Source organism: Anticarsia gemmatalis, chromosome 26, assembly GCF_050436995.1.
Source record: "Anticarsia gemmatalis isolate Benzon Research Colony breed Stoneville strain chromosome 26, ilAntGemm2 primary, whole genome shotgun sequence".
Taxonomy (NCBI): domain Eukaryota; kingdom Metazoa; phylum Arthropoda; class Insecta; order Lepidoptera; family Erebidae; genus Anticarsia; species Anticarsia gemmatalis.
In genome coordinates, this window is record NC_134770.1 from 7,975,122 (window position 1) to 7,989,690 (window position 14,569).

At 34.8% G+C, this 14,569-nt stretch overlaps 2 protein-coding genes across 2 annotated transcripts in view; both read left to right on the plus strand.

Annotated features, from left to right (window-relative positions):
• Nucleotides 1-14,569, plus strand: part of LOC142984257 (putative ATP-dependent RNA helicase DHX35) — a 61,413-nt gene that overhangs the window by 5,501 nt on the left and 41,343 nt on the right. The window lies entirely within an intron of this gene.
• The window catches only part of Cpes (Ceramide phosphoethanolamine synthase), a 28,274-nt gene continuing 13,705 nt past the window's right edge, over nucleotides 1-14,569 (plus strand). The window contains exon 1 of the mRNA XM_076131733.1: nucleotides 1-14,569. This exon is cut by the window's right edge and continues 13,705 nt beyond it. Within this exon, the coding sequence (XP_075987848.1) occupies nucleotides 521-1,639 (1,119 nt within the window). The 5' untranslated portion in view covers nucleotides 1-520 and the 3' untranslated portion in view covers nucleotides 1,640-14,569.

Genomic DNA, 14,569 nt, shown 5'->3' on the forward strand with positions numbered 1-14,569 from the left:
TTCGTTGCGCACGCAGCAAGCGAGAATACTTGCACGGTCGAATAACAATAAGAATAATACGATAAACATACATGAATTAAACTAAGTGATAAAATACAAACGAGTTCGAACGAAATACTGTTATGACATTCAGTAAGTGTCGGTTACAAGTGCCAGTTACATTATGTTTTGATAACAATATCCGTTCATAGCATCTGTGCATCGATTTTACTCAGAAAAAATTACGTTTACAAACGTTACACGGGATGTGTTTTAAATATGGAATGTGATTCTGTGTTGCAAAGGTCATTCATGGTGTGTTAACCAGCCAGTGGCGGCCAGTGACAAATGTGAATAGTGGCACGAGTTAAGGATTGTTATTGTTTCGGCAACAGGAGTTATTTTAGAATTTGGTGCGTGGGATAATTCGGCCCACAGTAGTTCTAAATATTACACCGTTTTGAGTCACCGGCTGGAGTAATCCGGTGTTGTAAGAAGCCATAACAACACGTGCGTCCCCGTCAGAAGATAATACGACAAAATGATGTGGCCTTCGTCGCAAGCTAGTAAAATACTGACATTCCTACTTTTCATCACAGTAGTGTTTTGTATATCCATGGATACGTTTCTATTTTTAAGAATACAGAATTATAAGATTGATATGTTCGATGTTGTTAACAATAGCAGTCAAGAAACATCGACCCACGAGTCAGTGAAACTGCCGAGTTATGAAGACGTAACGTGGGTTCCTTGCACTATTAACCCGCTCTGTCACCCAACGGTAAAAGCGTTAATGGTAGACCACATAAACCATTACATTTACGGGCCTTTGTGCTCGATAATCGATATAGGCTTAGGAATTTCCGACAATATGCCGTTTATTACGCCCAATATGATATCCTTCTTTCATGTTTTCATCGCGATTCTTGGCGCGAAACTGGTGACTTGTCCTAATCTAGCATGGCGGAGAATAGCCGTGGTTTTATTTCAAATACGAATGTTTTTAGACGATTTGGACGGTCACGTAGCGAGGGAACGAAAGCATATAAAAGGGGAGAGGTCCGAAGTAGGTACTATGGGGTATTGGGTCGACGGGATTTGTGATCTGCTAGGCGTTATTGCTATGATGATAGGTATCACTTTGTACTTGAAAAACAACCCTCCGAGACGTGGATACAAAGGCACGCCAGTCAGCACTTTGCCTTACCATCAATTGAAAGAAATAAATTCAACGGAAGACATTGAGAAAGACCATAACGCCGACAATGGGATTTCTTATAAAACGAAAGTAACGTTCAAACGTATTGTGCAAGTTATTGGTCTATTTTCAGGACAAATGGTATTGTCTTCTTTAGCGTGGAATAGATACATAGATATTTACCAAGACTTGTTAGAGAATTGTACGGAATATGAAGTATTTAGGCGCGAAAGTACGTTTAGATCGGGGAAATTCTTCTTCGCGACCGCTCTGTGGAGAATAATGAATCCGCACAGTTATTTACATTTGCTGTCTTTGGCTGTGTTTTGTGATAAAACGTGGGGTTTCCTGAAAACTGTACATTACAGTGGATATCTCTGCCTAGTTGTAGCCGCCGGTACTTCGGAATATTTCGTAGATAATCTAAGAACATTTGTCATGAACGGTGTCGATGGCCGATGAAATAATTTTATTGTTAAATATTTGTGGTATCGAATATTACATGTTATTGAGGTGCTGTCTGTTATATTTTGAGATTTAGATGTGAATATATTATAGTTGTTTCTTCCAAATTTTAATAGGTTAGTTGTCTGATCGAGTTTTCGAACACTCCTCAATAAATTCGAAAACGAATAGAAATGCGCTCCAAGTCTTTTTATCCATGACTGTCAAATGTGATTTTCAATAATCTTGTTTACTGAAGAAATAAATTAATGTTCGATATATGGGCATGTGTAAAAACACTTGAAATGCTTAAATTTCCGAGAAATTGTGAAATCTGAGTAACGTTTGAATGTTTGGCATTTTCTTCATCGCTTATATTCTAAACGGTTGGACCGGCTAAAGGGCAGAACCCTGATTAGTATACGTTTCAATACAATGCGCGGATCAAATAATAGTGGGCGTCATTTAAAAATAGAATGTTTAGTTTTAAAACCAGTTGCGCGCTCCGGTTACGTTACGCCTGCATTGTTTATGGTCTGTCTATGGCTTATCGCGGGAACTCAAGTGGTCTGCGTTTTAAAAATGTTTTAACAAACCCATACCTCCTTTGTATACTGAGTCACCTAAAGGTATTTTATTGTATTTATATAAACGCACATAATAAACCAAGATCTTAATGTTAGTGTATTTTTTTTATAAAAGAATTATAATTACCGAGTTATAATAACTAAAATCAAATCATTTTATATCAAAGGAAGAGGAACAATTTGCCTTCAAATCGCTCTCCCGTAAAATTACTAAGTATACCTATTGTCAGTTGAGACTCATTATACTTAGGAGTTATCGAAACGAACATTGAAAAGGTCTAATAATATGTGAGTGTTACATATTCCTATATGTCATTACTTTATAGCCGTTGTAATAAAAGTAATCTAAATCACACAAAATGGGTGAAACCCGAAATAAAAGTTTAATGTGGCTTTATGAATCATACCGTTATTTTAATGCACTTTGATAAGTAGTTGTAAATGCCGATGAATTGACATTTGCGTCTATCAGCTGCAAAAAAAACACTTCGACAAAAAGGAAAAAAATACTTTCGAAACATAGGCCACTAAAATATCAACAAAAATCACTTCAAACAGTTATCTAGAGTACTGTAGAGAGAGTATACAATCGACTTACTTTTGTGAATTTTATATGGGAATTTATAAGTGACCCGTATTGAAAATGTTATTAAATTAAATAAGTGGCAAGAACATGTCGATCGCACAAAACCGCTACATTAAAACCAAACAGCATTTTAAACTACCCCAAAATTATACAACACCCGCATTCATATTTCCAATATTCAATAAGACCCATATAATAGGGGGTGAGTCTATTCATAACCCCTACAATAGACGAACAAAAATAAGAATGAAATATAAAACTGCTATTCAATATCACTTTAGTACCGGTTATTTGATTCTTGACAACAAATTGTTCGGTTTATATTTTTATAGTAGAATACTTTTGTTAACGACGAGCAAAACGTCACCATAAATGGTCGCGATAACCGATCTCGTCTCTGATTGGTCGAACGACGCGCGACCGATGCACGCGTGCAGTCGACGACGCGTTACCTTTTAAGGAATCGGTTTTGCGCGAGACGGCGTGGCGTGGCTAGGACGCGCGGCCTTAAAAGGAAACGTGTCGCTGCATCGCAACGCGTTGACCAATCAGGGACGAGAATCGTGGTTAGAATGAATACTTAAAATTATTACTAAATTGTGATTGGTTATGGATTTTAAATAAATACCCCTGCATTTTTGTACGGAAGTCAGTGCACAGTCAACATCGGAAGTATGAACATTAAGAATAAAGTCTGAAGCCACGAAGAGAGTTATTATTATACAGTCCACACCCTCAACAACTTTCATACTTCTGATACAATGCTTTTCGTATGAAATTAGTAAGGAAATCCTCCTTTTTAAATGGTAGTACTTTCATACATCATTTGCCAAAGTAGCTCTTCCAATTACGGCGAAAGTAAACCCATTCAATACAAAATTTGCCATAAGATAGCAAAGGATTACTTGGTACCCTAACTTCTTAATCTACCCAAACCGAAAGTTTCTGCAGTGATGAAAAACTTCGTGAAAAACTGTCGTATATTTTCTTTGCTGTTGAATTTGTAGCATAAACAGAGACATTCTTTTCTAAAGGAATTATCACTAGCCAATATTAAACGACAATCCAGTTTTTTTTTTAATTCATTACTGTCCCACTGCAAGGCAAGGGTCTCCTCCCAAACGAGGGAGGAGTTTAGAGTAAAGGGAACAGTTTTCTTTATAACTTGATTATTAAATTGTAACAAATAAACGAACTGAGTAAGTGCGGAAAATCGAGAATTATAATAAACATTTAGGTACGTAGGTATGTCAGCAGAATAAGGAAAATGTCCACACTTCGAGCATATTATAAAAGCCAATGCTCTTTGCAGTAAGTTGGTTCAATATACTTGGTAATGTAAATAACTTAAATACCTAGTAATGTCCAATATTTAAGTCGATTGTCATAAGTAGATAGCTCCCGAATACTTTGACTTAATCTTATGATTTTTATTGATCTGTATCAATACGCTGTAAAACTGATTCACCACATTCCAGTTGCTTTGCGAGCACCTTCAGGCGTTACTTGAACTAAAACTTCAAATAAATACATACATAATATCACGCCTTTTATCCATAGACGTAGACAGAGACCAAAGAACGCTACTTGGTACAAGTTCAAACTTCCTTTGTCTTATTCAAATCAATACATCTTCAAGTACAAGCTAAAATGCATGATTGCGTAAATTCTCATCAAATATGTCTCCTAAAGTTAAAGTTAGGTTTTGAAACAAACTCACTTTTATAGAAACACCATTCTTATGAATCACTCTATCATTAGATGAAAACTACACGGAAATTGCATCCGTAATTTTTGAGATTATCGCGAATAGACAAGCGGGGGATTTTATTTTATTATAATAGCTACCTAGGTATATAAAAGTGTTTACAGCTAGATAATAATTTAATTGCAACCTCATTTGCAGTCTGACCACAATAAAATTTATGTCATTTAATTAATTATTGCGTTTAAATCATTACTTTCCTTATTATGGATTAGTCATCTATGTGCATTTGTTTGTTATATTCTAATTGAAAATGCGAAAGTACCTTTTATCTAATTATCTCTATAAACGAAACAAAATTTGGTATTGTGATTTAACAAACTAAATTTTTCTTTTTGTCACCCATAAAATGAAATGGTCTGTCCTCCAGGTGGAATTTCCAGAAACCCTCTCTTAGTGCTCCTCCACACTTCCTAAGGAATCCTCATATCAAATTTTAACTTTCTACACTCAGTAGTTTCGACTGTGCTTTGTCCATCAGTCAGTCAATCAGGAACAGAAGAGTTTTCTATATATGTATTGATAAACATGCAAGGCGTTAGTTTAAAAGTTATGAATAACATGTTATTTTTTCTATTTCTTTTGTCACGTGTTTCTCCTTAAATAAAAGCAAAATTTAAGCAAGTGTTCTGTCTTAACGGTATCCATAATGAATTATTTAAATTGTCTTAAACAATAATATTTCAAAACGTATTGTTATTGTTTCGTCTTTTTGTTTATTCTGAACGTTTTTCTAGTGGGTAGTTTGAAATTTAATTTTATGTACATAATATTAGCGTAATTGAGAGTAAACTATCGTACTACTTGTCAAAAAAAAAAATCTATTTAGGTTCCAACCTGTCTATACCAACTTAATAAAGTACTCGATGTGTCATAAGTAAGTACTTACCTGGATAAATAAATAAACTATCGGTTAAGGGAAATCACAGGTATCAGAATCTAATAAGTAGAATCAAGCCAAGCCCATAAAGCAATGACGATATGCATTATCACTATAATTCACTGTAATATTAGCTAATGTTCTTTTAAATGCGGAACTTTCAAAGTAATCGATATTGGCTAGATAGGTTATTTGCTTTAGTCATAAGTTATACATTGATTTTTGGAAAAATAAGGAGCTCCATCTCGATCCTAGCTCTGTAGCTATCTATCTTTTGTATCAAAATCGGTCCCACAGTTCAGTTCTGTAATAGCGTATAGACAGACAGAGTTTCGCATTTATAACATAAGTACATAATATATGGATGGTAATAAACATGATCTTTAAACGATCTGTGAGTTAAGTGACCCTTGCCGCGGTCATTCCATAGATGGGTGACCGCGTAGTAGTATTTAAACTGGGTGTACTCCGTGCTTCAGAGGGCACATAAAAAGTCGGTCCCGGTTGTTGTCAACTAACCATACGACAAGAAGAAGACTCAAACGTCAACGTAGTTAATGCTCTCAAACCACAAATTAAATTACCAAAAAACACTAACTAGCAGTTACAAAATGCGTCTTACTCAATTAATATTATGTCAAACACGTGTTAAGATCTCTAACAAAGTAATTAATATAAAAATAGTCATGGCAGGTCACCACATGGTACGAATTAGTCACTTTTGAGTCACACACGCGAATAACTCTGTTTTGTTTGACACGTGGACTTAATACAGTTAAAAGTGTTAAACTACTTCATTGTGCTGTAATGTGTAGAAATGGATAGTAAATACTAAAATGTCGAGTAAAAGATATGAATAGATTCATAAATAAAATTGAGCTATTGTTAGAAGAATGACGATGACATAGTTATGAATAAGACTTCGCATAAAATACCGTAATTTTAAAAATGTGTAATAAATAGGTAAATGTAAAAGGCCCGATGCTTAATGACATCAAACCCTAACAAAATCAGGGTGTCTTTGACGATGATTCCCAACTCACTATAGTCCCAAAATGATATGTTTTTGGGTCTTTTTAACTGTCTCCTTCGACAAGAGATTCATGCTAAACAAAGTTCATTCTAATGTCTCCTAAACTACTTCGAAATTACCACTGAAATAATGGGTGACAAATAACGATCATCTGAATTTGGCAACCGATCCTTTTAAATTTAACTAGAAAACAATATTCTAAGAGGTCCCATTACATAACAGTAAACTGTAATCAATGTACGCATCACAAAATATGACGCACCACAGGAAAATAGGGTCAGCAGAGACCCCCATCCTATTTAAGAGTTGCGTAATAGCAGTGGGTGGTGAACATTATCAGTTGTTTAGATATTATCTGTTTGGTGTCGCAGTAGAGTGTTCTACGAATATTCTACTCGTATTGCAACGCAGGATTCAACGATCAAACATCGCATAGGTATTTATAGTCAAATCTCCCGATTTTCATTGAAATAATCTTCAATTTCTTATGTGTGTGTATTTCTAAACGGGTGGAGTTCATGTAACTCTACCAAGACATAAGTCCGTCTTGTGTAGTTCGTTTTACCAGATCCCTGAAGAACTAAGATAAATATTGGAATTTTGAAAAGTAAACCTTTTTTAAGCTCAGAATGTAATTCAAGAGTAAAATATCTTGGTAGGTATTTTCTACCAAATGGTTTTTTTTAGTCACCATGTTTTATTCAATCAAGTGGTAATTATTTACTATCTTTAAGTGTTTTTCTGATTGTTCAAAACGCTATTAAACTATCATTATACAAACGTTAAGTATTGAAGAGTTCTGCTTTTATTCGTTTTTAATTGTAATGTCGTTAAGAAGTCGTGAATATTGCGTTATAAAAGATTAGAATAATAATTAGATTCACGTGACTTGAAACTGCGACTCTTTTCTAATTAGTTAGAAGAGTATGCCTTTGAAGTGGACTGTATTGTTCGTCAACGAGTAATAAAAAAAATAGATTTTTCTTTTGCCAATATATAAAAATCTATCTGGAGAACACTTATAGAGAACTCACGGTTTGACCAAAATGTACATATGGTTTTACGATATCTTTTGCTTACATGTTTTTCTCATCTAAATATGACTGCAAAATATTCCCTAATAGAACATCCTTTAATTCTAATACGTGTCTGAACTTTCACGCGAATATAAAAAAGGACATGAAAAAAGTACATTTAACAAAATAAACTACAATAAACATACAAGCTCAAAAACAACACAGAGCAGTATTTTTTGTACAGAGAATTTTATTTAAAACCATTAGTATGCGAGGGCATACGTTCAAAAACTTTGACCACAAGTAAAACCGGTAATTGTGGATTCAGAAACAGTAAACGCCTTATTTAACCGACACTGGAGCACAAAGGAATTCTTCTGTTACGCTTTATGCAGTTCAAAGAAAAATAGAAGTAGGTACTTCAATATTTTATTGTTTTGGTCGTTAATAATATTGACCGTTTTCTAACAAATGTTGCCTCAGAGGAATCATAAAAATCTGTTCCGGTTGTTGTCAATAAAGACTGCCAATGCGACGGTTATATTTTCGGGTATTCTTCTACGAATTCCGATATTTGGTTGAATATAAACTGGGAAGCCTTTAAGTTTAGTAAGACATTAAAAACTTATTTTTTCAGATTTGACATTCATTCAAAAGTTTAGAGATTAACCTCGGGGATCTAAGGACAACATAATAATATCTTCTTTAGTTTGGCATTGATTTTTCGAGCAGAGTAGCAAACAGGTACTTCTTTATGTTTTTATACATTTATGTCTGGTTTCACATAACTTTTCCATCCTTTTAAGGTGATTTCCCTCTAATAAGGTGAAATTCTACGCCAAAACTAGGTCTCAACATCATAAAATAAGAAATTTGCGTGCTCAAAGCTGTCCCTTACAATTATTGCGTGTTGACAACAAACCTTCTATAACCAATAATGTAGATATTTTACCATCAGTCTACCTTCATTTACAATTCTATTCTTACAGAATTTGGTATCGTGTCTTATGAATATCGTGTTATAGGTCAAAGGCTTATTGTTTGTTATCGTAACTTTTTGATAGCCGAGAAAGGCAGCGATGGAACCTTGGGTTGAGAAAAAGGGGACAATATTTCTGTATTTTTACGCCCTTTAGCAAGGGTTGTATTTTTATGAGCCAATGTGTCGTCTACGTTATTTCTGTTCGTTTGTGTGTAAGCAGAAACTGTATGCGTAAATAGAAAATAAACCAAACTTTTAATGTCTGATATAGTTCTTTAAGCTCCCCGATTTCGGACAGGCATAATTAAATGTCTCGTTTGGCAATAATAACTGCAGCGCGTTAAATTTATTCTCTTAAGTAAAGATATTATCATCCTAATAACACTAACTACCAAGCAACCCATTTATGAAATCGCTCAACCAAAAGTCTGTAACCAATTCTAAAACTGTCTTTAAACCTTTTGCCAAAATAATCTCAAATAACTTAACCCAACTAAACTCTCTTTAACTTTGGCCTTTTAATCTCAAATAAGGCGATTAAATAATCGTCACTTACATAATCTAATTACTTTTCACCTTGAAGCCTTGGCCGTGAGATATTAATACACTGATCAGTGTTCGATATCGATTTCGTTTGCTGCAGTTTTTTTAACTTGTTTTTACACCTGTTTCTATCAAGGTTGTGTTAGTTTAAATATTTATTCAATATCGAGTCTTGAATTAGTTTGTACGTTGTTTCTTGTGCACTACATTTTTGCTTAAAGCCGCGGAAAAAGATTTCCAAAGAATTTACTATTCCATCTTACCTAGAGATGATACCTTAGAGATGAGCTATATAGCTTTCTGATAGGTGAAGATTTATCAAAAGTGGTTCGCTAGTTTGGAGGTAATCCCTACTAAACAAGAAGAAAACTTTTACTGACTGTTAGTTAACACTTCTTTTCGATGTTGGAATTTGGTATATGAGAAAAATCTTGTCAAATACACAAAGCATATAAGCAAAGCATATACACAGTTTTTGAAATTCAATAATCTTTGTTTCATCCATATTCAACTTTTTGTCGAGAATTGCGGATTGTTTCCGAACCGAGCATGTGGTGGATTCAGTAATTATAAAGACTATCATTAGAGTTAACATTTCATCTAAATGAATAAATGATTTGATTTTGATCATAGTATGTTTTGATAATTCTTCTTTGGAAACATGAAACATTTAAGTTTAGAATTTTTCATCAAAATATTACACCTTATCCGATAACACCTAGGTAGGTACCTATATATGTATTTTGCAAATATTTTAAAGATTGCTAATAATAGTAGTTGATCTAATCGTTCGAATACTTGAAAATCTTGCAATAATCTATGTTTATATAAGAACCCACTCGTTGATAAAATTCTTGTAATGATTTGATATAGTATTTATCAGGTATTATGTGTATTTTAAGAGGTAATAACGTAAACACTTGATATGGCTGCTCGTGTATTAGGTAGGTAGTTTATTATTATTTGTATAGAAAAGAAACAGACGAAAAATTTGGTCTAGGCACCCTATACACTGTACATACAGACAACGATAGAAAAAAATAAATTAAACTGCAACAGCCATGAAAAAAAAACGAACATCTTGTACAATGTTGGACATAGGACTAACCGTATGCGTAGGCCTCCCAAAGCAACAATGTCCGACACTAGGCTACTCCCATCCAGCCATCTTCCTAATCAATAAATATATATAACTAAAGATTTCGTTATTCAGGTTGGTATGTATTCCGATTGAGATTAAAATTGAGCTCGGCGCACTAGATCGTTATGTTTCATTTACTCACATGATGGAAAAAGAGACAAAACTAGGTTCTTGAGTACAGTCAGCGTCAGAAATAAGCCTACACTGTTATAAATGATAATAGTAAAATTACTACATACTGCATATAAACTTATTTACTTATTTTACAACCACTGCGCATTGTTCGTTGATCAATAGCAATAATTAAATACCTATGTAGACTTATGTACGCAAATTCAGATTTTAATATTTCTAGGTAAACATTTTTGAAAAATCCGGAAACAATTTTTTTCATAATGTGTCACCATTAATCGCTACATCAGAAGCGTTTAACAGTTTAGCATAAATATGGGCAGACATGTTATTTTATCTATATTACCTAACAATTAATAGATAAGCGATTGATGTCTTTATTGCCGTATTACATTGTCATTTTAGTGATAATTTGTCGCGTTTACCCAAATACATACGCTAATCAAGATCCTAAACGGCTTAACCAATTTTGATAAAGTTTGTTATATAATAACAGGGCTAACTGTGGGATTAGTTGAGTGTGCAGGTGAACAAGTAAATAAAAATGTAATCTTTTGTTTGTTTTAGAGATATGGTCACATGTAGTAATAAAGTAACGCATTTAAAGTAATTAAGTAGTTAAAAAATATGTTATAAGACTTCCTTTATGTAACTAACAAAATAAAAATCCGGTTCTAAAATGTCAAAATAATACAAATTTCTCAATATAGGTCAGAAAATACTCTTAACAAAAAATAAGCTTAAATTGTGCCTCCTACCTGATGTTCCTTTTTACAATTAAGCAAGCAGGTACTGTAAAAACTACGTTCGGTTTATATCTGACTGAAAATATGCTTCGTATTATCTGATGCTAAAACAGAAAAAATAATACTAACACGCTCAACCTCACCCATTTAACCGATGATGCGTTAATGCGAAGACAATGCTTAATAAACTCCGCCAGACGCATCTTCCGGTAGACTTAAACCGGGTCTCTAAATATTTATTTTGTTCCACCCACATTCATAAAACAGTTCCCTACTCCGTCCTTTTAAAAATCCGCTAAATTAAATTTGAATGAGTCCCAACCACATAATTATCATGGTCCTAAAAAACCTTTAGAATTGAAGCCATCATTTATGACTTTAACTGCCATTTTGATTCGTTCAAGCGTTTTTAATGACACTTTCAAATCCTTCTCAATAATTGTGAAAATTCAACGTCTTTATTTTTATTTAAAAAGATTTCTCGCAGTGTCCCCGCAATAGTATCTATAGGACACGTTTTGAAGGCTCAAACCTCAAACCACGGCTGGGGTTTCATAAATAATTTAACTTTTCTCACAATTCAAGCCTCTTATACCCAAAAGACTAACAACTGTAAGCACTATCTTTTCACTAATTACTAGGCTCATTACCAAACACACTAAGTCTTTCTGTACCAACATTTCCAGCTCGAAACTGCTGGTTACCTAACTGAAAAGCCTTTACATCTAAGATATAAAGTTCTCGCGTCACAGTTTTCGTTGCCATAATCCTCCGAAACGGCTTGACCGATTCTCATGAAATTTTGTCAGCATATTGACTAGGTCTGAGACTCGGCCAACATCTATTTTTCATACACCTAAGTGACACAATTTTTTTTATATGGCAAAGCAACGTTTGCCGGGTCAGCTAGTACAATAATAAGAGTCTAGGCAGTAGTTTAAAATTCCAGACAAAATTCGAAGTACGCTCTCCAACTAGGTTAGTTCGACGTTATACCACTTGGCTCATTTCAAGCAATTTGAGAAGTTTCCCATTGCTCTGACAACTGGCGATTCGCCAAGCCTTGTTACTTTTTATCATCTCTGTGACCCTGACATAATAACGGTGTTTTGGGATTTGAGAGGCTTCTTGAAATTATTAAGTACTAGCTGACCCGCGCAACTTCGCTTGCGTCACATAAGAGAGAATGGGTCAGAATTTTCCTCGTTTTTGTAACACTTTTTACTGTTACTCTGCTCCTATTGGTCGTAGCGTGATGATATAAAATATGTTTTTTTTTTCACGAAATTTAAATTGTGGGTCCCGGCTGTCATTTTCGAAGATCTTTGACAGTAGTCAGAAGCTTGAAAGTCTGACAACCAGTCTTACCGAAGGGTATCGTGTTAATACCCAAGTAATTGGGTTGTGGAGGTCAGATAGGCAGTCGCTCCATGTAAAACACTGGTATCCAGCTGCATCCGGTGAGACTGGAAGCCGACTCCAACATGGTTTGGAACAAAGGCTAAGCGAATATATAATATAACGAAGTCGCGCTAAGGCATATCCGCCATTAAAACAGTTGCCATGACAACGGAATTTTGTTATTTCAATGTCATTGTATTGACTATTCGCGACTTAGTTCGCCACTTGAATTTTCCCGGGAAATGCGTCATTTTCCCGGGGTAAAAAGTAGCCAATGTCCTTTCTCGGGTATCAAAATATATCCATACCAAATTTCATGCAAATTGGTTCAGTAGTTTAGGCGTGATTGAGTAGCAGACAGACAGACAGACAGACAGACAGACAGACAGACAGACAGACAGACAGACAGACAGACAGACAGACAGACAGAGTTACTTTCACATTTATAATATTAGTATGGATTGTCGGAAGAGATGGTATTTTGTTGGGAATATTTTTGTATTTGTAGAAAAGCACTATTGCAGTCCCATGGGTTATTTAATGCTTTCAAAGTAATGTGTCGAAGGACTTGCTTTGTGTGGATATTAGTGAAGTTCAAAGCTGATAGATCCAATAAACTAAGACTTTGTATTTTTATAGCTGAATCACTTATCCCGATGTCCTTAAGGAATAGGTATTTAACTGTATGGGTTTGTCTATTTATGAAAAGTGACAAGAAGACTTGACTATTACTCGTAAAACCACCATGAAATTAGGAAGAAATGTTTTTACAGACACGGTAGCCAAGCTAAAGAATAGAATTGTAAAAGGATTTTTCTTTCCCCGGTCGGGAATTATAACGGGCATCCAAGAAACGTTGCGTCAGATAGTTATTGCGTAATCCACCGATATAATTCTTAAGTCATTACATTCGAAGAAAGAGGTGTAGGCGAGTTTACTAATGGTAATAACAGAAAACCAATGTTTATCCAAGTTTTGACCCACTTACACGATGCCGTCAGCTTTCAAGTGCCACTCAGTGACTAATCTTGAATCACGTGTCAGGTTTCTTCAATTGAAGAAATTGTGGAAAGTATCACGTGAAAGAATTACAACTTTTCAATATTTTAACATCCTCGTCTTTATAGTCACTTACCATCAGGCGAAATGGGAGACAAATGCCTAATCCAAAATTGAAATAAAACCCCAAAAAAAAACTGGCATTTTTCAAAAATAACTAAAAACCGGCCAAGTGCGAATCGGACTCGCCCGCGGTGTTCCATACCACCACCGTTCCGTTTTTACCTTTTAGGTATGGAACCCTTAATTGCCTTGGTTTTGTCAGAATAAAAGGTCCCTTAAGTGAGTCGAGGATAATTTAATATTTTGTTGGTGAAAGATCTTATAGTATGCGATGACTAGTTTCTGGGATTACCCCACACAAGCGGACAATGTTTACCTTATCACATTACCTATTAGTATTCTTCTCACATAACAACTTAGCTTATTATATTAAATTATAGCCTTATCCTTGTATTAATTTCGAGGTAAAAGCCTTAAAAAAAGATTTAAATATTATGTAGACTTGCTTGTACTAATGCCATTTCAAAATCCAATCTGCAATATCTTGATTGATTTAATTCGTCAATCTCCGACCAGTCGTCGACTTAATAATTGGTCTAATTGCTCCTGTGACCTTTAAGACAATTTTAGAGGCATATGTCATCAATACAATTGGGTATGTCAGGAATTCGGGACACCCAAACACCCACCTTCGATTTAGGCTCGCCGTCCACTGTCGGCAAGGCAGGTTAAGATTGTCAAGAGCACTTCGGCATATATTCGACAAACCTAAGGACTTTTTTCGGTATGCCTCGGCAATCTTCGGTAGTCTAGTGTTAAGGCATACACCTAGGGCACCACGGTATACGTTTCAAAACAGTTTTCTATAAAGTTTCTCGCTTGCTACTGCTTACAAATTTAGGTTAAAGATCAGGCTCTTTCCTAAACACAACATGTTTGAAGATTCCACAGCAGTAAAATCAGAATCAAAACATTTATTTATTCAGGTCAAATACACACTCTATGACTGTCGATAATATAGTAAATGAATTTTCAGGAGAAGCCAGTAATTGCCATCAGTGTGCATCTGCCTAA